Below are 24,675 nucleotides of genomic sequence, written 5' to 3'. Positions count from 1 at the left end.
CCACACGTTTGATGTATTGTCATTTTCAAAAAGAAAACAATGCTGCATTGAATATATGGAGGTTAAATAGATGTCTGCTTGGGTTATGAAAACCAAGATGCACATGGTGTTTGAAGCTGTACTTTGAGGATAGTGTTTATTGGCGAGTCAGTTACATTAGGAAACAAGGTGTACATTAATGTTTTAATGTCAGATCAATACTGTACAACTCTGTACACTGTTGATTACCACCAAGAACATTCTCATTAGTCAGTCTTTGCATTGATGTTTAATAGAAGTTACTGACCGACAATTCACAGTTGCGTCACAATGCTTATTTAGGCTACTTGTCATGGCTTAGGAGCCTGTCGCAAATTAAACAGCTATCAGGTGAACTGAAACAAAGTACAAAACAACTTCCTTATTTAAAATATAATTTATTCAATCAAGTTGAAAAAGAGCTCACATCTAGGCCAAACATTTTCACACAGTACTTATAAAAATATTTTAAAACATGCCATTTGAACAATTTACATTAAATGTAGTGCCATTATTATACAATGAATTAAAACATGAATAAATATTGTAGAAAGATGTCCTGAACTGTTTCAAAGACTAAGGGCTCTATTCAATCCGTATCGTGGAAGTTCAGCGTGACTGAAATTTAAACGCAATGTTCAGAGGCTGCATGTGACTCAATCGGAAATGTCTTGCACAATCAGCGATACAGAATGTATAGAGTCCTAAGGCAACCCTAGCACACTGTCCAATTAGCAGCCTTTTAGAGGATGGCAACTGAGGCTGCAGTGTGTGCAGGCTTATTCCAGCACACTTCTTACACACCTGATTTAACAAATCAACTTCAATAGTACTTGACTGGCGCAAATGCCTGCACACAGTGTCCTTCTAGGAATGGAGTTGCTCTCCCCTGTACCGACTAACCATTCTCAGACAAGAATCTGCATATTTTTCATTACAGGTCCATGAAAGTACAATCTATGCGTTTTTCATAAGAAGCTCATAATTCTGCATTGCAAGAGGCATTTTCAGAGGTAGACCATGATACACAAGTCAAGCACTGCAAAAGTAAAGGGTTAAATTAGTCGACATCGATCTAGAAGCTAAAGCAGATGATCCTTCTGTGTTGAGGAGATACTGTATCTTCATGTACAGATTCTGCCAGCATGACCACTGATGTGGATGCATCAAGCCAAGTGACGGCAGTGTCCAAACGTAGGTCCCCTACACACTCAGGTTGTACAACTGATGTACAATGCATTTGACAGTAAAATACATATTTTACAGAGAGATGAATATTTATATATAGTTATATACTGTATAGAGTTGTGTATATTTTATACAACAGAGTTTTTCCTGCACAGAAATGTTTACACCACCATTATGTGGTTATTTTTGCACAGAAAAACTCAGGTCTAACACAGCTGTTATGTTAAAAGCGTTCAGTTGTACAACCTGAGTGTGTACGGGACCAAAGTGCTTTCAGTGACCCTGTTAAGGGGTAGAGGGGAGAGGTTTAGATTAGCCATGATAGGTAGAGGGGCCTTTCCAGTCCTGCACGGCCGACTCTCTGCTGGTCAGCCTCTCCCTGCGGGGGGTCTGACCAGTCATTAAGCGCTTCAGCGTCTCCGAGGTGTCTGGCCTCATCCACGGCTCCATGGCAACCGTATCCACAGAGCCCCGAGTGTCTTGGGCGCGAGGGGAAACCTGCAGAGACATGTCTTCATCACCAGACAGGTCTGCTGGAAGAGAGAGAAACCGTAAACAGAGACCTCCAACCCATCATCGTCATCAACCTAACAATGATTCATAGACAGATCTCCCAGGTAAGATGGCTGACAAATTGTTCCATTCCGGCATATTGGGGCACTGACAGCCTCTCAACAGTTGAATCTCTATCCAACACCCACCTCTTCTGAGGCCATGGCGGCTCATAGCCAGCAGCCTCTTGGTCCTATGGTGGTTACGCTCTCTGCCATGCTGCTCTGTGTTGAGACTGGCCTCTGACTGGCGGGAGTAGTTCTCTGGCTGGCCAACAGGCTCTCTGGAGCTCCCCCGCTCCTAAACAAGCCAGAGCACAAGGTATAATAATGGTAGAGGAATATATCATTTTCAATGGAGAGCTGCCACTGTCCTCTATTTAAGAAGTGAGGATATATTCACATAATATAGGGATCAGGGGTTGTATGTATCAAGCATCTCAGTGCCAATTTAGGATCAGTTTAGCCTTTTAGATGATGAAAAATATTACAAGGACAAGGGGTGCCTGATCCTAGATCAGCCCTCCTACTCAGATGCTTAGAGAATACTGTCCCAGATATCAGACTGAACTTTGAACTCTTTGAGGCAGAGGGTTCTTACATTGTGCAGGTCTGCCCTCTTGGCCAGCCCCCTCCTCCTCCTCTCCCTGGCTGAGAGCTGGGGCTTCTGCTCAGGTGGGGGGGACACTGGGAAGGCTTCACCCATGGGATCTTGGAGCAAACCACAGATAAATAGTTAGTGGTGTGATTCTCAAGGCGCTCCTTCCCTTACAACAACTGGTGTGCGTCCCAAATGGCACCCTATTCCCTATAGTGTACTACTTTCGACCAGAGCCCATCGGCCCCCCCCAAAAGTAGCGCATTATTTAGGGTATACGGTGACATTTGGGACGCAGCCTTAGTTGTGTGATTCTCAAAGCACTCCTTCCCATACTACACATGGATAGTAGTGAACCACAAGAGGCTTTACCAATGAAGGCACTGTCAGACTCCAACAGGGAACCTCTCATAGGATCCCCTACTGCATTCCTCTGGGGAGAATAGAGTGTACAGGCGTAGTGTCACACACAGACAAGCATGTACTGTACAGCAAAGATACTACTCTGTGGTTCAGGGCACTAGCTAAACAAACTGGCCAGTAGAAACTCACCAAATAATGGTTTTGTTGCTGGGGTGGTGACAGGTCAAAATAATCTGTAAAACAAAAAGACAAATGATTTAAGCCCTTAAAACGCAAGTGCTCCACCCATAAATATCCTCACGTTAGTGATGAAGCAGTGAACAGAGATGTGAACAACAGGTATTTAATAGTGAGTGTTTAAGCAGTTGGGTTGATAGAGTCTATAGGCAGTGAGTAGAGGTTGATATTGAGTGTGCTACTGACCGTCGGCAGGTTTCCTCCTCAGGCTGTTGTTGATCCTGCGTTGCTCCTCTCTGTAGTCTGCCTGTCTCTGGATGTCCACACACTGTCCATCCCTGTCCCTGTCGCTAGGGGGCTCACAGTAACCATGGCCTTCCTCCCCTCTGGAGTCAACGTCTGCAGTACAAACAAAGACTTCTCCACTCAATACACACATGACAATACTCATCACCCTGGTCAAAAGTAGTGCACTGAAAAGGGAACAGGAAAAAGGGTGCAGACACAGCCCCAGTTGCTGCATTTGTTTGAACACTGCTGTTAAAAGGGCAAATCCACCACTTTTCAACCTCATTTTCCTTATCTCCAGCACTATGAAAACGTATGCACTCACTAACTGTAAGTCACTCTGATAAGAGCGTCTGCTAAAATGACAAATGTTTACAAAAATACCAGTGGAAACATGTTTAAATGGCGCATTTCTACGTTTTGTAGAAAAAAAACATTTTAAAGACAGTGATGTGAAGAGCAATAAAATACCCTCCCGGGATGGAAACTCATTGCAGGTTTAGAAAATCACTTTTAATCCTACCCTGTGATGTGACCAAACTTTTTTTTGTAGGACTTTTCCTCTTAACAACAGATCATAGAAACACGTAGACACTGGTTTCGTGCTGGGAATTATGAATAGAAGGTTGAAAAGTGTCAGAATTGCCCTTTAAGACTTAACAATCAATGGCCTGGGTTACGTTCCACATGGTACCCCATTCCACATAGTGCATTACTTTTGACCTGACCCGATGGGCCCTGGTCAGAAATAGAGCACTACATAGGGCACGGGTTCTCAAATGTTTCAGGCCGGGGACCCCTTTTGTGATAGAAAATTCATCAGGGACCCCCTCACAACTCGAGTGAGATTACGATAGCAAAACAAATCATTTTACTATGACTTCGGCAACGCATGGCCGGACTAACCAAGTCTCGGGCCCTTGGAAGAAACCTTTTAAAGGCCCACCTCTTGGCATCGGAAAGAAAATGTTGCAGTTTTCAAGCTAATTCCCTGCAATTCTACACGCTTCTTTTGGTAAAAAGCTGCGGGATGGGCCTGGAGAAATGTAAGCACTCAAATTCATAGACAGAGCTATGGATGCAAGGACTGACCATCCATGATATCAACATTATAGTGTAACCATGTTTTGAGGCTATACAGTGTTTGTTTACATTTACATTGTTTACAAACATTGGAGTAAAACAAGCTTATATTTTGGGTTCTGATTAGATACGACAAGAACCAAACTCATTTATAAGTTATAGTCTTCAAGAATCAATGGGTATATATCATGGTATTCCATACCAAAAATGGATGTAGCAACTAAGGATTCTAGCTTTAAATTACCAACCCCAGAAAATGGGATGTTAAGTTGAAAAATGTATAATTGGTGGAGCACTGTGGATACCAACATATTTTTTTAAATATATTTTGAGATCTGTCCGCAGACCCCACTTTGACAACCTCTGACATAGGGAATAGGGTGCCATTTGGGACCGGCCCATTATTCATCAAACAGTCACTTTATTCCTTTACCTCTGTATCGGAGCTGTAGCGAGTCGTGGATTCTATGCAGGTTGTTAGGCTCCGTGTTCCTGGAGGAGGGTCTCCTGACGGGGGCCTGCAGCCGCAGTCTGGCCATGTCAAACACATCCACCTGGGGCCGCTCCCTGTCTCTGTGCCTGGACACCAGCACACAGCCACATCGATCAGCCTGGACACACAGCACTGGGGCTAACATACAGCCTGGACACACAGCACTGGGGCTAACATACAGCCTGGACACACAGCACTGGGGCTAACATACAGCCTAGACCAGGAGCAAAATGCTGCTTTTTTGGGGGGGATTTATTTTTTTATTTTTATTTTCTTTGGCCCCCAAAGTTTTTGGTCAGAAAAAGACTAAAACCACCAGGAATTCAGCTAAAATTTTGTTTAATTTCGGGAAAACTCTTACAAAGTATTCCCAGGAAGAAAATAAAAAAAGAGAGATGTGATCGTGTCTCAATGTAATCAAGATATGATTGTTATTTTTAAATACAATTTATTTTAGGGCTTAGTTGTGGTCAATTTGCAGTGTATAAATTATTATAATTATGTTCCGGCCCCCCGACCATCCACTCTGACAAAAATCGTCCCACGGCTGAATCTAGTTGCCTACTCCTGGCCTGCACTACAGCCAACATGCAGCCTAGACAACGGCACACAGCTCCGGTCAGCCTGGACACACAGCACTACAGCCAACATGCAGCCTAGACAACAGCACACAGCTCCGGTCAGCATAGACACACAGCACTATAACAACACACAGCCTATAGACAGGACACTGCAGCTATCACCTAACTTAAAGTCAACAAAGAGCACTACAGTTAAACGCACAGTAGTGGTGCGCGGGTCCACTGTTTGTTCACCCGCACCCGCCCACAATTGCTAATAACCCATCCACAACCGCCTGACTATATGTGATAAAGTGAAAATCGGAGTTCCACCTGACCCTAACCGCTAATATAGAAAATGCGCTGTAAGCTACAGTCAAAGACAGCAGAATTATTTTGACAGGGGGTGCAGGATTTTTTTTGCCTGATTTAGATATGTTTCTGCTTATAATTTCCAGCATTTCAAATCAAATCAAATCAAATTTTATTGGTCACATGCGCTGAATACAACAGGTGCAGACATTACAGTGAAATGCTTACTTGGTAGGCTATTTGTTAGTCAACTTGTCTATAATTAGATACATGCAGCTTCTCTTCTGTCATTAATGCCCTAGAACACTAAATAAACCCTTGCTCACCAGAATGTCATACATCAATAGAATGAATGCTTCAATCTACACTGAACAAAAATATAATACATGTAAAGCGTTGGTCACGTTTCATGAGCTTAAATAAAAGATCCCAATCCATCTACCTGACAGCTGTGGAATATCAAGAAGCTGATTAAACAGCATGATCATTACACAGGTGTACCTTGTGCTGGGGTCAATAAAAGGCCACTCTAAAATGTGCAGTTTTGTCACACAACACAATGCCACAGATGTCTCAGGTTTTGAGGGAGCGTGCAATTGGCATGCTGACTGCAGGAATGTCCACCAGAGCTGTTGCCAGAGAATTGACTTCATGTCTCTAACATAAGCCACCTCCAACGTCGTTTTAGAGAATTTGGCAGTATGTCCAACTGGCCTTACAACCGCAGACCACATGTATGGTGTCATGTGGGCGAGCGGTTTGCTGATGTCAACGTTGAGAACAGAGTGCCCCATGGTGGCGGTGAGGTTATGGTTTGGGCAGGCATAAGCTACGGACAACAAACACAATTGCATTTTATTGATGGCAATTTGAATGCACAGAGATACCGTGACGAGATCCTGAGGCCCATTTTGAGGCCCATTTTTATTAAGGTATCTCCGACCAACAGATCCATACTGTATCTGTATTCCCAGTCATGTGAAATCCATAAATTAGGGCCTAATTTATTTATTTCAATTGACTGATTTCCATATATGAACTGTAACTCAGTAAAATCTTTGAGATTGTTGCATGTTGCGTTTATATTTTTGTTCAGTATAGTTGACAAGTTCTCTGTAATCTTCTTTCGTGGAGGACAGACGTTTAGGGAACGGGGAGAAAGTGCAATAACTCAACAACAAAAAACTTGAAAGATTTTCAGAGCAAAATGTCCAAATTACATCAGTTTGCCCGGTTGTAAGGAAATAGACATCTGGGGAAAAGTCCCAAACATGTTTCTGATACAATTTCAGTTCGGCTTGGATGCATATGTTATGTGGTTGAAATACTATTAGCTTTTATGATGCTGATAAAGATAGATATCGTCTCCGGCCTTGACCAGGAGTCCCATAGAGCGGCGCACAATTGGCCCAGCGTCGTCTGGGTTAGGGGAGGGTTTGGCCGGGGGGGTTTTACTTGGCTCATCGCGCTCTAGTGACTCCTTGTGGTGGGCCGGGCGCCCGCAGTCTGACTTTGATCGTCAGTTGAACGGTGTTTCCTCCAACACATTGGTGCAGCTGGCTTCCGGGTTAAGCGAGTGGGTGTAAAGAAGCGCGGTTTGGCGGGTAATGTTTCGGAAGACGCATGACTCGACCTTTGCCTCTCCCGAGCCCGTTGGGGAGTTGCAGCGATGAGACAAGATCTTAAATCACGAAATTGGGGCGAAAAAGGCGGCAAAAAAATGTATACTGTCTGTAGAGGTGCTAACTGAGCATTCGCATTCTCTCAAGATGCTGAAAGAAAAATCATATTTCTCCACTGCTGTTCCAGAGTCAAAATGTTGCCTACATTTGGTGTATAACTTTACTGCAAGAAATGCTTAATTCTGCAGAAGTTAATATTAAGGCTATGCGAGCGGTTATAGACCTACAGTCAGTGTCCAGATTTCACTTTCCATTTAACCCATCTGAACAGTAGGCTACAGTTCCCTTGACATGCCATAGGCCTATTTGAAGTCCCAGTCTTGTGACAATCAAATTTGTATAGCGCCTCACAATCACCACACATAACACTGCTATCATCCTCTTTTACCACTTCACCAAATCTTTCCCAAACATTACTTTTCTGCCCCTCCCTTCTATATAATTTCCAACGGGATTGATGTTAACTTTTTCTGCCCATTCCCAAAAGCATTTGGCGATTGGTGTGTAGGCTATTTGGCACGCGTACAGTTAGGCCCTAAAGCTCACTAGATATAAATTGTACAAGAATTATACATTTATTGATTTAAGGTATTGTTTTCTCTTTTTTCAACCCACCCGCCACCCACTCTTCATCCACACAATATTTAATTACCCTAAACCTGTCCGCCCCACGGATATAACTGTGGGGACTGGGGGTTATGAGTCAAACACCGCATCACTAACGCACAGCACTACAAATAACACACAGCCTGAACCTTTGGATTGCTGAAGCCACGCGACCAACAGTGGAGGGTATCACCTCACCAGCCTTACCTGTCACTCATAGAGGAGTCCAGCTCCTCCCACTCTGACTGCAGTAGCTGGCCCTCCAGTCGTTTCTGCTCGCTACGCAGCTGTCTGCGCAGCTCCGACAGCTCGCTGATCACACCCCGCTGGTCCTCTGGCACACACATACACACACACGTCAGCATCACAGACGTTGAGAGATAATGGAGTTTCTACCTGCTGTGTACTGTACAATAGTGTGAGGCAGTGTTACCGGCAGCTCTCAGCTGGTTCCTGCGAGCTGGGACTGGGGGGGACTGGAGGCCTGACAGAGAACGCTCCTACAGGGGGAAGAGAGGGTGGAAGACAAGATCCAGTCATTATGCTCCACTGACATCTCCTCACAGTCAAACGATTTCCCTCCATGGTGGTGTGGAAGAGGACATACTGTGTGCTCTGGAAGTCACTCACAGACAGGGGGACGGTAGCAGCGCGAGGGCTGTCCATGGACGGAGGTCTGGGGGTGTACTGGGGAGCTTGACGCCTCTTTTGGAGGGTGGGAATGGGGGGAGACGGCTCCCTTGGTACCTTCAGACAGACAACCACATGAATGTCATCACTTATCTCATATGAATCTCTCAGGGCCTGCTTCCTGACTAAAAAGCCCTTTCAATAGAGATTCTTCATTTAGCATGCTTTTTAGTCCAGGACTAGGCTTATTTGGGCCAGTAACCGAAAGGTTGCTGGATCGAATCCCCAAGCTGAGATGGTAAAAATGTGTCGTTCTGCCCCTGAGCAAGGCAGTTAACCCACTGTTCCCCGGGCGCCGATGACGTGGATGTCGATTAAGGCAGCCCCCTTCTCCTCTCTGATTCAGAGGGGTTGGGTTAAATGTGGAAGACACATTTCAATTGATGCATTCAGTTGACTAGGTATCCCCCTTTCCCTTAATGTTCAGAGGGTCAAACAGTCTTCCAGTGAGCTCACCTCTAGGCGTGCCCGTCTCTCCTCCTCATACCGCTTCCTCAGGGCAGAGTTCTCCATCTCCTCTACCTCTTTCTTCTTCTTCTTCCTCTCCACCTCTTTCTTTCGCTCCTCAGCCAGACGGATCAGCGCCTCATTCTTGGCTTTTTGCTGGAGGGAGAAAAATGTTGCTCAGTCCCCTGAGTGAGTGAGTGTGTTGCAATAAAGTTTACTGAACTGAATGACTCATGTCAAACGATAGCATTCAGCTGATAGCAATGTTACTCGTAGTACTAGATATGAGTATTGCAGTGTAATCTAATGCTAAAGCCCCCTTAGTGAATCCAAGCCCTGGTCGAGTTAATACTGACGTCCATCTCCTTGCGTTTCTTCCTATCCTGTTCTTCTTCATACTCTCTCTGGATGCGTTCCCTCTGCTCAGCCAGCCTCTTCTCCTCCTTCTCCTCCTCCAACCTCTGGCGCTCTCGCTCTTCCGCATCCTTCCTCCGCTTCTCCTCAATCTTAGGCAGCAGGACAGACAACCAGGGTCATCAGTGAGACAGTCTGTATGTGTGTATCCAATCACATATCAAAGCTGAGTGTAAGGTTAACCAAACCATCAATGCGCTTTAGTACAACATTGTGAGTTTAAGCTCTGTAATAAGCTTTTTTTAATGTGATTTCTGATCACGCTTAGGGTAAGGTTTATTTCAGCTGATAATATGAAAACGCTACTCTAGCCATCTTTCACACAGTAATAATAATAATAATAATAATAATAATAATAATAATAATAAGCCATTTAGCAGACGCTTTTATCCAAAGCGACTTACAGTCATGTGTGCATACATTTTTACGTATGGGTGGTCCCGGGGATCGAACCCATTACCCTGGCGTTACAAGCGCCATGCTCTACCAGCTGAGCTACAGAGGACCAGCACTGATGTATAACATCCAGTACCTGTTGTTTGAGGTAAGCCTTGTACTTTTCCTGTTCATGGACCTGCAGTGGAGTGGGCAGGTTCCCAAAAATATTGCCTCTGGCAAACGAAGGGGCCTGAACAAAACCTGTTGAGAGAGAAACCCACCAGACAAAACAACATATTAGCTGAACCTGACAGTGAGTTGGACAGGTTGAGGCTGTAATCTCTCGTGGACAGACTACGTAAACATAAATAGTACCGTAGGTCTGTCATGATACAACGGGATGCGTGAGATAACGACAAGCATTAGTTCCGGTGCTTGGGTTTTACGTCACTGATTATTTGGACAAATCATGATTTCGCAGGTGTTAGCATCTTTCGAATTTCCGAAGGGGAGGGGACATTTGGCCCATAGACTTGCAAAGAGAGAGAGGGTGGAGCTCTTCATTCCAGTTCCGATCCTCATTCTCGCTCGCTCTCTTCTCTTAACACGTATGGACCCAGACCTTAATCGTGCATCTGACCAATTACACAAGACTTTAGATCTGGGTTAACAGAGATTACTGAGGGTGCCACTACCACTTTGGGTTGTGTCCCAAATGGCAGCCTAGACCAGGACCCATAGGGCTTTGGTCAAAAGTAGTGCACTATGAAGGGAATAGGGTACCTTGTGGGACAGCTTTCCTCTCTGTCCTTAGACTCCTGATAGAGAATCACATCAATGTGAAAACTACTGTATCTACCTGAGACTCTGTGGGTGGAGGGAGGTCTAGTGTCCTCCTCTCGGAGTACTGCCATGGTGGCTGTTGCGCTCTTCTGCCATGACTTGGGGTTGATGTAGGCCTCTTCATTATGCTTGTGCATCTGGTGCAGATCGGCTGGTGACACAATTCACACGATTATGATTAGCAATAATCTTAACAAAGATTAAAAAACATTACACATTGGCTTTTCTCTGCTATCAGTCTCCAAAACGTATGTACTGAAACAAAGTTTAGAGAATATGTGGACCATAGTGTGGAGGGAGGGAAATAGCAGAGGGAACACACTGATGAGGTTGCCCCTGCTGTCTCTGAGAGGGGCTCCTCCTCCTCCTCTCCCCCAGGGGTTGTGGTTCTTCATGTCTGCCTCCAGCTTGGCCTCATAGCGATCTGCCTCCTCCCTGTCCAGCCTCCGCCGCTCCCGTCTCTCCTGGATCTGGAGTCAGGTTAGGATGGAACACTTTGATCAGAATACCATAAACACAAATAACGGGTCATCACCGGTCACACAAAGAAGGCAATGGAAGAGGCTGGAATGCAATAGTATATTGTTGTTGGAATGTCTATACATATTCAGTTAAACACTTTTTATAACACTTGTAATATTCTATATCAATCTACAACTCATCTATGTTACCTGGCAAAAAATCTGACTCCTCTCTTTCCTGGTGTCTCCCTGCCGAAATAGCACACTCTGTGACAAAATGTATGTAGGCGAAAGACACTGCTGACTTCCACAATCACATTCAAAATGTACCTGTTGTCTTAGTGCCTCCTTGTAACTTATCGCACTCTCTTTAGATGGCTTGACCTGCTCTGCAGGGAATAATCCAATCCCTGAACCCATGGTAGCAGCATCACTGGCAGGTCTGCTGAACGAGAGTCGAAATGTTAATTCACTCATGTATTCCTTCTGTTCATTACTATAAAAAGCTGATCAATTTGAAATGATCAATACTATGCAAAAAGGTATGGGAAACGGGAGACACAATTGGTGGTTTGTCACTTTTCATGCCTTATGTAATGAATGTCAATGTATCACTGTGAAAGATGTTTATGCAGCCACTAGGAGGCGAGAGAGCGAGAGAGAGACAGCTCAGAGCAGACCAGACCAGTGCAGGCTGCAGCAGTGACTAGGCAGGGAGGGAACAACACTCCCATCTGTCCAGACCAGACCAGTGCAGGCTGCAGCAGTGACTAGGCAGGGAGGGAACAACACTCCCATCTGTCCAGACCAGACCAGTGCAGGCTGCAGCAGTGACTAGGCAGGGAGGGAACAACACTCCCATCTGTCCAGACCAGACCAGTGCAGGCTGCAGCAGTGACTCAGCAGGGAGGGAACAACACTCCCATCTGTCCAGACCAGACCAGTGCAGGCTGCAGCAGTGACTAGGCAGGGAGGGAACAACACTCCCATCTGTCCAGACCAGACCAGTGCAGGCTGCAGCAGTGACTCAGCAGGGAGGGAACAACACTCCCATCTGTCCAGACCAGACCAGTCCAGACCAGTGCAGCAGTGACTAGGCAGGGAGGGAACAACACTACCGTCTGTCCAGACCAGACCAGTGCAGGCTGCAGCAGTGACTAGGCAGGGAGGGAACAACACTCCCGTCTGTCCAGACCAGACCAGTGCAGGCTGCAGCAGTGACTAGGCAGGGAGGGAACAACACTCCCGTCTGTCCAGACCAGACCAGTGCAGGCTGCAGCAGTGACTAAGCAGGGAGGGAACAACACTCCCGTCTGTCCAGATGGCCAGTGGGCATGACCTTCTCATAATAGAACACTGGCCACCGATAGGGGGAAAAGCTCTCTGTTTGTAGCTTTAGAGGAGCCCCCTACTGGTGAATAGGGGATATACTCATTTGTAGGTGTTGAAAAGAAACAGTCCAAATTCTCTACCCTTCTCCAGAAGTGGGCACTCGTTCACTCCCCCATATTCCTCACAGCAGTCCATTCCTTTTCAATCAATGAGGGGGAGTGTACAAGTGCACACTTCAGGAGAACGGTAGATAATCGGAATGTAGCCTAGGTGTTGAAGGGAAGAGAAAGAATGTAATAGGTACGGCACATACTGTGGAGGGGTCTCTGGATGGCTGCTCCCACTGTGCTGGCTGTGAGGGCTGTGTTGACCCATCTGGCTGGGATGAGGCCCTGCAGGAGGCAGGCTTAGGTAGGACATGGGCTGCACCCCTCCTGTCAGCGGGATCTGACCATCTAACAATGAAACACAGAACACTCATTAGGCTGGATCAGAGAACACATGTATTGTATCCCAATGTCTAAATGTGTCCACTACTTAGTATGAAGTGACGCATTTCCTATGCATACTAAATAGTATGCTAGTATGGACATTGGGACAGTAAATTGCTTTCACTCCAATATCCATTTCCTTTTTTCTAAGTGTATTGTAACATGGAATCCTTTTCCAGTGTTAATATAGACTATATAATAGGCTGGTATGTAGGTGGTGCTTACAGTAGGCCAGGTTAGGGTCCAGTGGGTTCCTTGCACCATAGTAGAGATGGGCCTCGTCATAGGGACTTCTATAGGCATCTGCCAATGTGGATGGTGGATGAGGACGGAAACCTGGAATCCTGAAACAAATTCAAAATCATACAGCAATGTTTCATTATGTCAGACAAAACAATAATGTAGTGAATTTATCAGATTGTCTATTCAAAATGGCGCCCTTTTTCCTATATAACGCACCACTTTTGACCAGAGCCCGGGTGCCATTTGGGAAGCAAGCCAGGATTACTGTCATAGCTACCTAGGTGACAGGTAGCCTAGTGGCTCGAGCGTTGGGACAGTAAGCGAAAGGTTTGTCGATTTGCCTTTGAGCAAGGCACTTAACCCTACTTTGCTCCAAGGGCGCCGTACTACTATGGCTGACCCTGTAAAACAACACATTTCACTGAACCTATCCAGTGTATGTGACAATACAACATATTTTCTTTTTTTACCTGGGGGTATCCATGCTCCTGTGAATGGTCTGGCTGTAAGAGGAGATGCCTCCACTGCTGAGCCCCAGGGTGTGGCTGTAGTCCAGCAGGGGGGACTGGAAGGCCACGCGGGGCTGCTCAGGGGGAAGCCTCTCTCTGTTTTCCTCACTGGGTCTCCCATTCAACTCATCCCCTGGTAGGTCCACAGCTTGGCCTGGTGGGTACCAGCTGTCTTTTCTCTTTCTGGCATGGTCGCCAACATTCACTGCTCCAAACGGTTTGATCCGATCTGCCTGTTTCTCCGGGTCAGTCGCCCCTGTCACAGCAACTCTGAGCTCCAAATCCTTCTCCCTAATACGACAAAGGATATAACAGACAGCTCACATGAGGTGTCCATATCGGTTTGAAACCCTTAAATTGTCTATCTTAGTGAGATGGGCTACATGATCTACATAGACACATTTTAGCAGCATTGTGGTCAGAGGTAGATTTGTTTATAAGCTGCGTTTACACAGGCAGCCCAAATCTGATATTCTTTAAAATTATTTTCATTTATTATTATTTATTTATTTATTTTACTCCATATACAAACGTATACATATGAACAACAACTTACAGACGCACACAACCAATGACTACATCTCATCTGCCCAGACCCGCATGCTCACACCCCCATCCCTAGTGCCTGCATTATTGTTTGCCACTTGGCCTTTAAATGTTTTTCTCGTCACCCCATGCTATTTCAATATTTCAATAATTATTGGCAAAAGATCTGATCTGATTGGTCATAATATCAGAATTGGGCTGCCTGTGTAAAGGCAGCCTTATTAACAAATCTACCTCAGACTACAAAGCTGCTAAAATGTAGCCCATCTCACTAAGATGGAAAATGTAAGGGTTTGTTCTTTATCAGACAGCAGAATCAAACACAGATATTGACACCCACCTCTTCTTATTCCTCTGCTGTTCAGCTATCTGCTCCTGCAGCTCCTGCCTGTACCTCTCCTTCCTTCCCTGCAAGGCAGCATCTGCATCTGCAGCCCCTGTCAGATCATGCCATGTCACCGCATTTTAGAAGAATATCATCAAATGTTCAATTAGTCCAGAAAAAAACAATGTCGTTTTAATCTTAGTATTGAACTTCAGAACAGAGTTGGTCTTACCAATCATCAGCCCGGTAGCGAATTCAAGCTCTTCCTTCTTGGTAGAGGATCTGGATCTTCCACTTGGTCTCATCCCTGCTGGTACCTGCAGCCTGGCAGATAGGACGTCAATCAGCACTCACAGTACACTCATCATACCTCACAGACAATTATCTCTCTGTATTCTTCAATGTTCGTTTAGTGAGCGAGGGGTTGAATTGTGTGAGTGAAGGGTAAAACACGCTTACAGTCCACTATCGGTTTGTCCGATTTCAGGCTGGCTATGGGTTTTAATATGATCTTATTGTAGGAGCGGAATCTAAATCTCTACGAATAGCTGGCACAAGAAGCTTCAACAAGCCATGATCCGGGTACAGTGTGACATCAGACCTTTCATCTGTACTTTTCCATCCAATGTCCCTTAAAATTGAAAAATAAATTGTTTTATCCAGATTAGATTAGAGTAGATACTTTGTCTACTGTTTACATACATTTACTTTACATAGAGATGCTTTATAAAATCCATAACAAAAAGAGACATGGCAATCAAATCGTGTTCACTTGTCCAAATTGGTTTTAGAAGAATCCTTTGGAAGTTTGAGTTATCAAAATTATAGGTATAGTTATTCAATACTACTTGACGTACTTGGGTTTGGGGGTTACAGATGATGTCCCCCGGCGTGCCTCAGAATAATCCTCATCAGGAGCAACAGACCCGTTAGTCTCCTTCCTGTCTGCATATTGACTACTCTCTGTGTAATCATCAGGCAGTTCAGCACCCCTGTTCCGGAGCCTTGATATGTCCCTGGGCAAAAAATAGGAAGAAGATGAACAATACTTTTTCAAACAGACATAAAAACATATAGCAAATACCATGTCAGTAGAAATAGTTAACCAATTACATAGCTAAAAACGGAATCCATTAAAGGTAAGTGTAACATCATTAACAACTTGGGCCAACAGGGAATGGGTGGAGGGAGGGGATATAATGTGAATTGTTTTAATATTATTTTAATATTGTATGTTTTTGTGCCTTTTGCTTTGTTTGTTGCTCAGTTAAGAAAAAAATATGATATATTTGTACTTACTCATGTCAAGAATTGCATGACCATGGCAACGTGACTAGGAACATGGTCGTGTACAAACAGACCGCCTATGACCTCCGTAAATCAAGAGGCTAAACCACAGTACAGGGACAAAGTGGAGTAACAATTCAACGGCTCAGACACGAGACATGTGTGGCAGGGACTGCAGACAATCACAGATTATAAATGGAAAGCTAACCATGTGGAAGACACCGACGCCTCGCTCCCGGAAAAGCTAAACACCTTCTTCGCCCGCTTGGAGGAAAACATTGAGCTGCTGACACGGGCCCCCGCCGCTCACGAGGACTGTGTGCTCTCGTTCGCCGTGGTCATTTAAGCGTGTTAACCCTCACAGGGCTGCCAGCCCAGCCGCGTCCTCAGCATGTGCAGACCAGCTAGCTGGAGTGTTTATGGACATATTCAATCTCTCCATATACAGTGCTATGAAAAAGTATTTGCCCCCTTTCTAATTTTCTCTACTTTTGCATATTTGTGATACTGAATGTTATCAGATCTTCAACCAAAACCTAATATTAGATAAAGGGAACATAAGTGAACAAATAACACAACAATTACATATTTATTTCATTTATTTCATAAACAAAGTTATGCAACACCCAATTCCCCTGTGTGAAAAGGTAATTGCCCTCTTACACTCAATAACTGGTGTGCCACCTTTAGCTGCAATGACTCCAACCAAATGCTTCCTGTAGTTGTTGATCAGTCTCTCACGTCACTGTGGAGGAATTTTGGCCCACTCTTCCATGAAGAACTGCTTTAACTCAGTGACGTGTGGCTTTTCAAGCATGAACTGCTCGTTTCAAGTCCTGCCACAACATCTCAATTGGGATTAGGTCTGGACTTTGACTAGGCCATTCCAAAACCAAACTCTGCATTCCACAGTAAGAACATCATACCAAAGGTCAAGCATGGTGGTGGTGGTGTGATGGTTTGGGGATGCTTTGCTGCCTCAGGACCTGGACGACTTGCCTTAATAGAAGGAACCATGAATTCTGCTCTGTATCAGAGAATTCTACAGGAGAATGTCAGACCATCCGTCTGTGAGCTGAAGCTGAAGCGCAGCTGGGTCATGCAGCAAGACAATGAACCAAAACACACAATCAAGTCTACATGAAAATTGCTAAAAAGCAAGAAATTTGAGGTTTTGGAATGGCCTAGTCAAAGTCCAGACCTAATCCCAATTGAGATGTTGTGGCAGGACTTGAAACGAGCAGTTCATGCTTGAAAACCAACACGTCACTGAGTTAAAGCAGTTCTGCATGGAAGAGTGGGCCAGAATTCCTCCACAGTGACGTGAGAGACTGATCAACAACTACAGGAAGCATTTGGTTGGAGTCATTGTAGCTAAAGGTGGCACAACCAGTTATTGAGTGTAAGGGGGCAATTACTTTTTCACACAGGGGAATTGGGTGTTGCATAACTTTGTTTATGTAATAAGTGAAATAAATGTGTAATTGTTGTGTTTTGTTCACTTATGTTCCCTTTATCTAATATTAGGTTTTGGTTGAAGATCTGATAACATGCAGTTTCACAAATATGCAAAAGTAGAGAAAATTAGAAAGGGGGCAAATACTTTTTCATAGCACTGTACCAGTCTGTTGTCCCCACTTGCTTCAAGATGTCCACCATTGTTCCTGTACCCAAGAAAGCAAAGTTAACTGAACTAAATGACTATCACGCCGTAGCACTCACATCTGTCATCATGAATTGCTTTGAGAGGCTAGTTATGGACCAAATCAACTCCACCTTAACCGACACCCTAGACCCACTACAATTTGCATACCGCCCCAACAGATCCACGGACGACGCAATCACCATTGCACTGCACACTGCCCTATCCCACCTGAACAAGACAAATACCTATGTAAGAATGCTGTTCATCGACTACAGCTCAGCCTTCAACACCATAGTGTCCTCCAAGCTCATCACTAAGCTCAGGACCCTGGGTCTGAACCCCTCCCTATGCAACTGGGTCCTGGACTTCCTGATGGGCCGACCCCAAGTGGTGAAAGTAGGCAACAACACCTCCACCATGCTGATCCTCAACACAGGGGCCCCACAGGGGTGCATGCTCAGCCCTTTCCTGTACTCCCTGTTAACCCATGACTGCGTGGCCACGCACATCTCCAAATCAATCATCAAGTTTGCTGACGACACAATAGTGGTAGGCCTGATTACCAACAACGACGAGACAGCCTTCAGGGAGGAGATGAGAGCCCTGGTTGAGTGGTGCCAGGAAAATAACCTCTCCCTCAACGTCAACAAAAAGAAGGAGCTGATCATGGACTACAGGAGACAGCAGAGAGCATATCCCCATCCACATCGACGAGGCCGCAGTGGAGAGGGTCAAAAGCTTCAAATTCCTTGGCGTGCACATCACTGACGACCTGAAATGTTGCCTTCACACAGTGTGGTGAAGGCGGCACCACATCACCTCTTCAACTTCAGGAGAATGAAGAGGTTCGGCTTGGCCCCCAAGACCCTCACAAACTTCTACATATGCACCATTGAGAGCATCTTGTCGGGCTGTATCACTGCCTGGTACAGCAATTGCAACGTCCGCAACCGCAGGGCTCTCCAGAGGGCGGTGGTGCGGTCAGCCCAACGCATCATCGGGGGCACACTTCCTGCCCACCAGGACATCTACAGCACCCGGTGTCAAGGGAAGGCCAAGAAGATCATCAAGGACCCCAGCCACCCAAGCCACGGCCTGTTCACCCCGCTACCATCTAGGAGGCAGAGACAGTACAGGTGCATCAAAGATGGGACCGAGAGACTGAAAAACAGCTTCTAGCTCAAGGCCATCAGACTGTTAAACAGTCATCACTAGCCTGCCTCCGCCCAGTACCCTGCCCTGAACCTCAGTCACTGTTACTAGCCGGCTACCACCCGGTACTCTACCCTGCACCGTAGAGACTGCTGCCCTATGTACATAGTCATTGAACACTGGTCACTTTAATAATGTTTACATACTGTTTTACCCACTTTATATGTATATACTGTATTCTAGTCATGTCTCATCCTATACAACTACTGCTTTACACACCTTTTCTATTAATATGTTGTCTAAAAGTCACCATTGGTGACTTATCAATATATTGATAAAAGTCACCTTGTCCGAGAGAGATTTACATGGTTATCAAAACGTCACGGCAGGGTAAGCCTACACGAAACACAGCCCTTATTTTAAGTGTTTCAAAAATTCCCTATGGGAAAAATTAATGGTGGAAAAACTATTGGAACCAATTCCCTGTTTGACCGCTAGGTTTTATGGGTATTATGACACCTCCACTGTGGGGTTCTTTACTCCATAATGTAAAAGTGGAATTATGTTTAGACATTTTTATAAATTAATAAAAAATGAAAAGCTGAAATGTCTTGAGTCAATAAGTATTCAACCCCTTTGTTATGGCAAGCCTGTGAATTTCAAGCACAGATTTAACCACAACGACCCGGGAGGTTTTCCAATGCCTCGCAAAGAAGGGCACCTATTGGTAGATTTAAAATAAAAGAACACATTGAAAATCCCTTTGACCATAGTGAAGTTCTTAATTACACCAAGTCCCTACAAAGATACGTGCGTTCTTCCTAACTCAGTTGACGGAGAGGAAGGATACCACTCAGGGATTTCACCATGAGGCCAATGGTGATTTTAAAACAGTTACAGAGTTTGATAGGAGAAAACTGAGGATGGATCAACAACATTGTAGTTATTCCGTAATACTAACCTAAATGACAGAATGAAAAGAAGGAAGCCTATACAGAATAAAAATATTCCAAAACATGCATCCTGTTCGCAATAAGGCACTAAAGTAAAACTGCAAAAAATGTGGCAAAGAATTTACTTTTTTGTCCTGAATACAAAGCATTATGTTTGGGGCACATCCAACACAACACATCACTGAGTACCACTCTTCATATTTTCAAACATGGTGGTGGCTGCATCATGTTCTGGGTATGCTCATCATCGGCAAGGCCTAGGGAGCTTCTTTTTTTTTATAAAAAAAAAAGGAATAGAGCTAAGCACAGGCAAAGTCCTACAGGAAAACCTGGTTCAGTCTGCTTTCCAACAGACACTGGGAGACTAATCCACTTTCAGCAGGACAATAAACTAAAACTCAAGGCCAATTATACAATGGAGTTACTTACCAAGATGACATTGAATGTTCCTGAGTGGCCTAGTTTTGACTTAAATCGCTTGAAAATATATGGCAAGACTTGAAGATGGCTGTATAGCAATGTTCAACAACCAACTTGACAGAGCTTGAAGAATTTTAAAAAGAATAATGGGGATATATTGTGCAATCCAGGTTTGCAAAGCTCTTAAGAGACTTACCCAGAAAGACTCACAGCTGTAATCGCTGCCAAAGTTGATTCTAACATGTATGGACTCAGGGGGTTGAATACTTATCTAATAAAATATATTTGTGTTTTATTTCCATTAAATTTAAAAAAGCTAGCATTTTTCTTCCACTTTGACATTAAAGTATTTTGTGTAGATCGTTGACAAAAAACGAAAATTAAATCAATTTTAATCCCATTTTGTAACAACAAAATTAGGAAAAAGTCAAGAGTGTGAATACTTTCTATTTATATTCTGGACTCTGACATTGCTCGTTCTGATATTTATTTATACTTTATTTGAATCACATAGGAAGTGTAAAAAAATACCTTAAGTCTGTTTTGTAGTGTCTTCTTTGCCACGTCCGCTCTTCTACTCTCTCTAGCCCCATCTGTTTTGGTCTCCTTCTCACCATCAGGTCCAGCTCTTCCTCTGTGAGGTCCTCCTCAGAGTCAAAGTTCACTCTCACCAGCCTGGCCCTCTCTCTGGGAAGCAGCAGCTCATCCTCAGGCCACATGCCCTCCATCTTCCTGCCCTCCACTAGGCAGCGTCCTCCCTTATGCAGCCCCCTCCTTCCCTCTGTCAGCGTGTCTGCGTCTCTCCTGGAGGGGGCCCGCTTGGGGTGCACCGGAGGTCTGGGGCTGCAGTGGACAACAGGGAGGTCTGGAGGAGCTCTGAGAGAAGCAAGCTGCTCCTGTATGTATGAGGGGGAAAGGACAGGTTAAAGATGATCGACTTTTGGTTCCAAGCACCCTTTTTACTTTCAGAAGAAGATAGAGTTGAGCATGTTCTCTTCATTTACTGAGACATGTTTAAGATGACCTGATGTCTAAAGTTTACCAGCGCTCTCTCTCTCTCTCTCATAAGCACTTGGCTGTCTGATTTGACTGGTTGGAATGAACTCTAAGCAGCCTCAGTTGACTGAGCATGGTATAATATAGGCTATATGCAGAACTGTCTAGGTTACCTTAGCAGCTCTCCTCTCACCAAGGGGAAGGGATGGGTCTGGTTCAGCAGCATTGAGATGTTTTTTCTATAATTAAGGGACAAAATTGGCCAAATCAGCCCAAAGCAGAGATTATTGTTAAATACGTTTATTGGTTGAAAAATATTTGGAAGAAAACTGCACTGACTCCTTGCACCCGTACCATTCCAGTGATCTTGTTTATTGCACTCTCAAGTAAATCTTGTGGCCCATGCATGGATGCTGACAGGTTACAAAGTAGTAAAAACAACATAACTTTTGGCATTGGTAATATTATTACCTGAGCCATGTAGCATCTGTAGTCCAGACGGAGCTCTTGCTGTAACTTCTGTTTCTTCCTCTCATAGTCTTCACCCAAAGGTAAACTTACACAACAATTCTCCTCTGAAAAACATACATGAAATAAAAAGACCTCCCAACAGTCAGGATTTAGATCTACCACAAAGTGCTAACAAATTGGGTTCATAACTTCAAATCTATACTGTACCCTTCCCTTGTGCTGTGGACGACTTAAATGTCGGGATATTTGTGAGTGTGGGGTCATGGGCCTTGTGGTCTTCTGTCTGTTGATCAGTAAAATCCAGTCACAGGTCAGAAAATTGCAATAATTTGCTCAGCTGTCACCAAACACAAAGTAGCATGCATTGCACCCATGTCCAAGTCCAACATTTTCAGTATTCTAGCACCACAGTAAAAAAGGAGCATTGAAACACACCCTTATTTCAAGGTAAGGTGGATCCCGTTCCAAGCTGGCTTTATCCTCTGCCACTCTGGCCTTCTGTTGCTGGATGAATTTCTCAAGTTCATCATCCATCTCCATTTATAATACAGGCTCACTGAAAGACATTAAGTGACAAAATTAAATAATTTCTAAATACAGCTAAAATGTACTAGCAACGTACCCACATTATAACGTTATCTAGCTAGTAAACAGCCACTTCAATGGTTCTGTAAAATGGTTAAAATAATAGTGATGTTGTTGACGTTAGCAAGAAAGGTCTTGAATTGTAAACATGTAGGCGCTACTAGTAGCTAACTGGCTACATTAGCTACAGCGTAGTAGCAGCTAGCTACCCCAATGCTAGTTACCGGTACCGTTACCGAAACAGCACGTCTTTGGACTCAAGAAGTCTAACGTTAGCTATGTAGCTAACGTTACTGTAACTAAACCATCTAACTTATGCTGTTGTAATATCATCTGATCATCTCATTGACATTGGCAAACTTTAACTTTCTAGCCAGAAATGGGCACCATGTAGCTCAGTTGGTAGAGCATGGCGCTTGCAACGCCAGGGTTGTGGGTTCGATTCCCACGGGGGGGCAGTATGAAAAAATAAACAAAATATATACACTCTAACTGTAAGTCGCTCTGGATAAGAGCGTCTGCTAGATGAATAAAATGTAAATGGCCCACTGTCTCTTTAATTTCCGTTGTCAAGCAACCACTGAACAAAAAAAACAGGTTTTAGCGAGAGCCATGTGATCGTACTTCGTAACTCTTGCTTTGTGTAAAAAAAGAAAGAAAGAATGCCCAGTCAGCGGTCCCCGTTAATTGGTGTTTATTCTGAAGATAGACACAAGGAAGCGCATTAGAGTCAGACACTCTGGTTTACCTAGCTAACTATCATTTAGGCCATGCCTAGCTAGCAAGCAAACTGTAACGTTATGTAATGACATTACACGCAAACATTAATACTTTTACACGAGTTAGATAGCATGCCAGAATCTCATTATAAGCTCAATTAGTTAGCTAACGTTAGTAGCTGGCTAGCTAACTAAGTTACCTGCTGTCTCTAGTTAACCTGTTGGCTAGCTAGCTAATGCTACAACAACAAATAAATGCAGTCAGGCGTAGACTAGAAAACTGTTGCTGGGCTGGTTTTCTAACACGCCAAGCGAAATATTAAAATGCCATAAACAATACTCACCATTTGAGCAACGAAGTTAGTTAGCGAGCATGCTAACCTTTGCTACTCAGGTAGCTAAAGCTACAAGGCAACAGCAAAGATGATGGATATACTGACAAGATACACGTCTCTCCGCCCTAACAATAGAGTACCACGGTATGAGTCATAATCAAATGTTCCCTCTAATATTTAAATGTCAGGTCTGCTGAGCGCAAACTTGAACCTTGTGAAATTTCTGTGCAACTTCCGGTGCGCGTTTACTGTACCCGCTTTAATTTACTGTTTTAACAGTGGCCAATCAGGCTACCTGATCATAATGTAGGCCTACAGGGGCCTACCATAAAAAACAATTAAGAAAACGCATCACATAACATTTTAACATGGAAATAGCGGTTCTATCATTCAGCCTACAGTAGCAGCCAATGTGTGGTGTTCAATGTAGGTCTACATTCGATGTGGCTTCCCTTCCAACATCTCTGACCCTATCAAACAACCTCTCCCTTTCTACATCATAGATTTCACAAAATAATAATACATGTTCAACTGTTTCCTCTACCATACATCCATCACACATTCCAGTACCATGTTTCCCTATCAATTTCAAAGATGAATTCAATACCTTATGCCTTAATCTCATCCTACACAACATAATCTCCTCCCTTCTGTTCCCATTATATGACACTATCTCCCGTACAGATTTCCTTGTACTATAAAACATGTCTGCCCTTACTACTTTCATCCCATTGTCTCTGCCAGCAATCTAACCCATTTTCCCCTCTACCCAACTGCACCTGTATATCAACAATATTATTTTTCACTGCTCTTTTTGCTATTATATCATTTCCATAAACACCTGTATGAGCCGGAATCCAACATTACTGAATTTCAATAGCATTTCTTTGTAACCTCAAATGAAACGCTAATTAGCTGCTAATGTGGCTATCATAAAGAACTACAAATGCCATGATGATCTAGACGAGACTGCCGAATTGAGGCAAAGGTAAGACTCTCTGGATAACTATCTAATGTTTGTTAAATGTAGTAATGAATAAATTGGCTACATTTCTTTAAATTGACAATTATGTGAACTGTCTTGTGCAAGTTTTAAATTGACACAATACCTGTTAGCAAAGGTGTCAGCTAGAGATGACGTGCAGGAACTTGCAGGGATTTGTATGATGTCTACTTTGATGCTAGTTAGCATTTTCAAATCTGAGCGTAAATAGAGCCAAATATATTAATAAAAGTCACCTTGTCCGAGAGAGATTTAGGTGGTTATCAAAACGTCACGCCAGGGTAAACCTACACGAAACACAGCCCTTATTTTAAGAGTTTCAAAATCCCCTATGGGAAAAATTAATGGTGGAAAAACGATTGAAACCATTTCCCTGTTTGACCGCTAGGTTTTATGGGTATTATGACACTTCCACTATGGGGCTCTATTGGGAGTCGTTGTCCACAAAGCGACATATTCAATGGAGAGAGATGCTGTAATAGAAATAAGAATGAATAGAACGGGCTTGGAA

The 24,675-nt window shown here is 44.0% G+C and overlaps 1 protein-coding gene across 3 annotated transcripts; it reads right to left on the bottom strand.

The window, feature by feature from the left end:
- Positions 1-400: 400 nt before the first annotated feature.
- LOC121580889 (centrosome and spindle pole-associated protein 1) lies at positions 401-23,400 on the bottom strand. Of its 3 annotated transcripts, XM_041896038.2 has the most exons (30): positions 23,171-23,397; positions 21,958-22,078; positions 21,730-21,805; positions 21,523-21,626; positions 21,225-21,290; positions 20,587-20,951; positions 15,456-15,614; positions 15,200-15,229; positions 14,831-14,922; positions 14,614-14,710; positions 13,689-14,018; positions 13,201-13,319; positions 12,798-12,939; positions 11,483-11,597; positions 11,363-11,401; positions 11,014-11,161; positions 10,708-10,842; positions 10,003-10,109; positions 9,413-9,562; positions 9,066-9,212; positions 8,550-8,666; positions 8,353-8,419; positions 8,127-8,253; positions 4,700-4,845; positions 3,142-3,294; positions 2,908-2,951; positions 2,728-2,788; positions 2,359-2,468; positions 1,908-2,058; positions 401-1,739 (listed from the first exon to the last, which is right to left on the bottom strand). In XM_041896038.2, exons 2-30 carry the CDS (start codon positions 22,060-22,062, stop codon positions 1,519-1,521), a joined length of 3,723 nt encoding a protein of 1,240 aa, XP_041751972.1. In that variant the 5' UTR covers positions 22,063-22,078; positions 23,171-23,397; the 3' UTR covers positions 401-1,518. The 3 variants fall into 3 exon arrangements, 2 of the variants coding, with proteins under 2 accessions (XP_041751972.1, XP_041751973.1); XM_041896039.2 differs by lacking the exon at positions 11,363-11,401 and having other exon boundaries at positions 3,142-3,312; XR_006003144.2 differs by lacking the exons at positions 401-1,739; positions 1,908-2,058; positions 2,359-2,468 and having other exon boundaries at positions 2,741-2,788; positions 4,700-4,877; positions 23,171-23,400.
- Positions 23,401-24,675: the final 1,275 nt, after the last annotated feature.

The sequence above is a fragment of the Coregonus clupeaformis genome, chromosome 14, assembly GCF_020615455.1.
Source record: "Coregonus clupeaformis isolate EN_2021a chromosome 14, ASM2061545v1, whole genome shotgun sequence".
NCBI lineage: Eukaryota > Metazoa > Chordata > Actinopteri > Salmoniformes > Salmonidae > Coregonus > Coregonus clupeaformis.
Note: the sequence above shows the minus strand (reverse complement) of the source record. Positions and strands in the feature narration are given on the sequence as shown.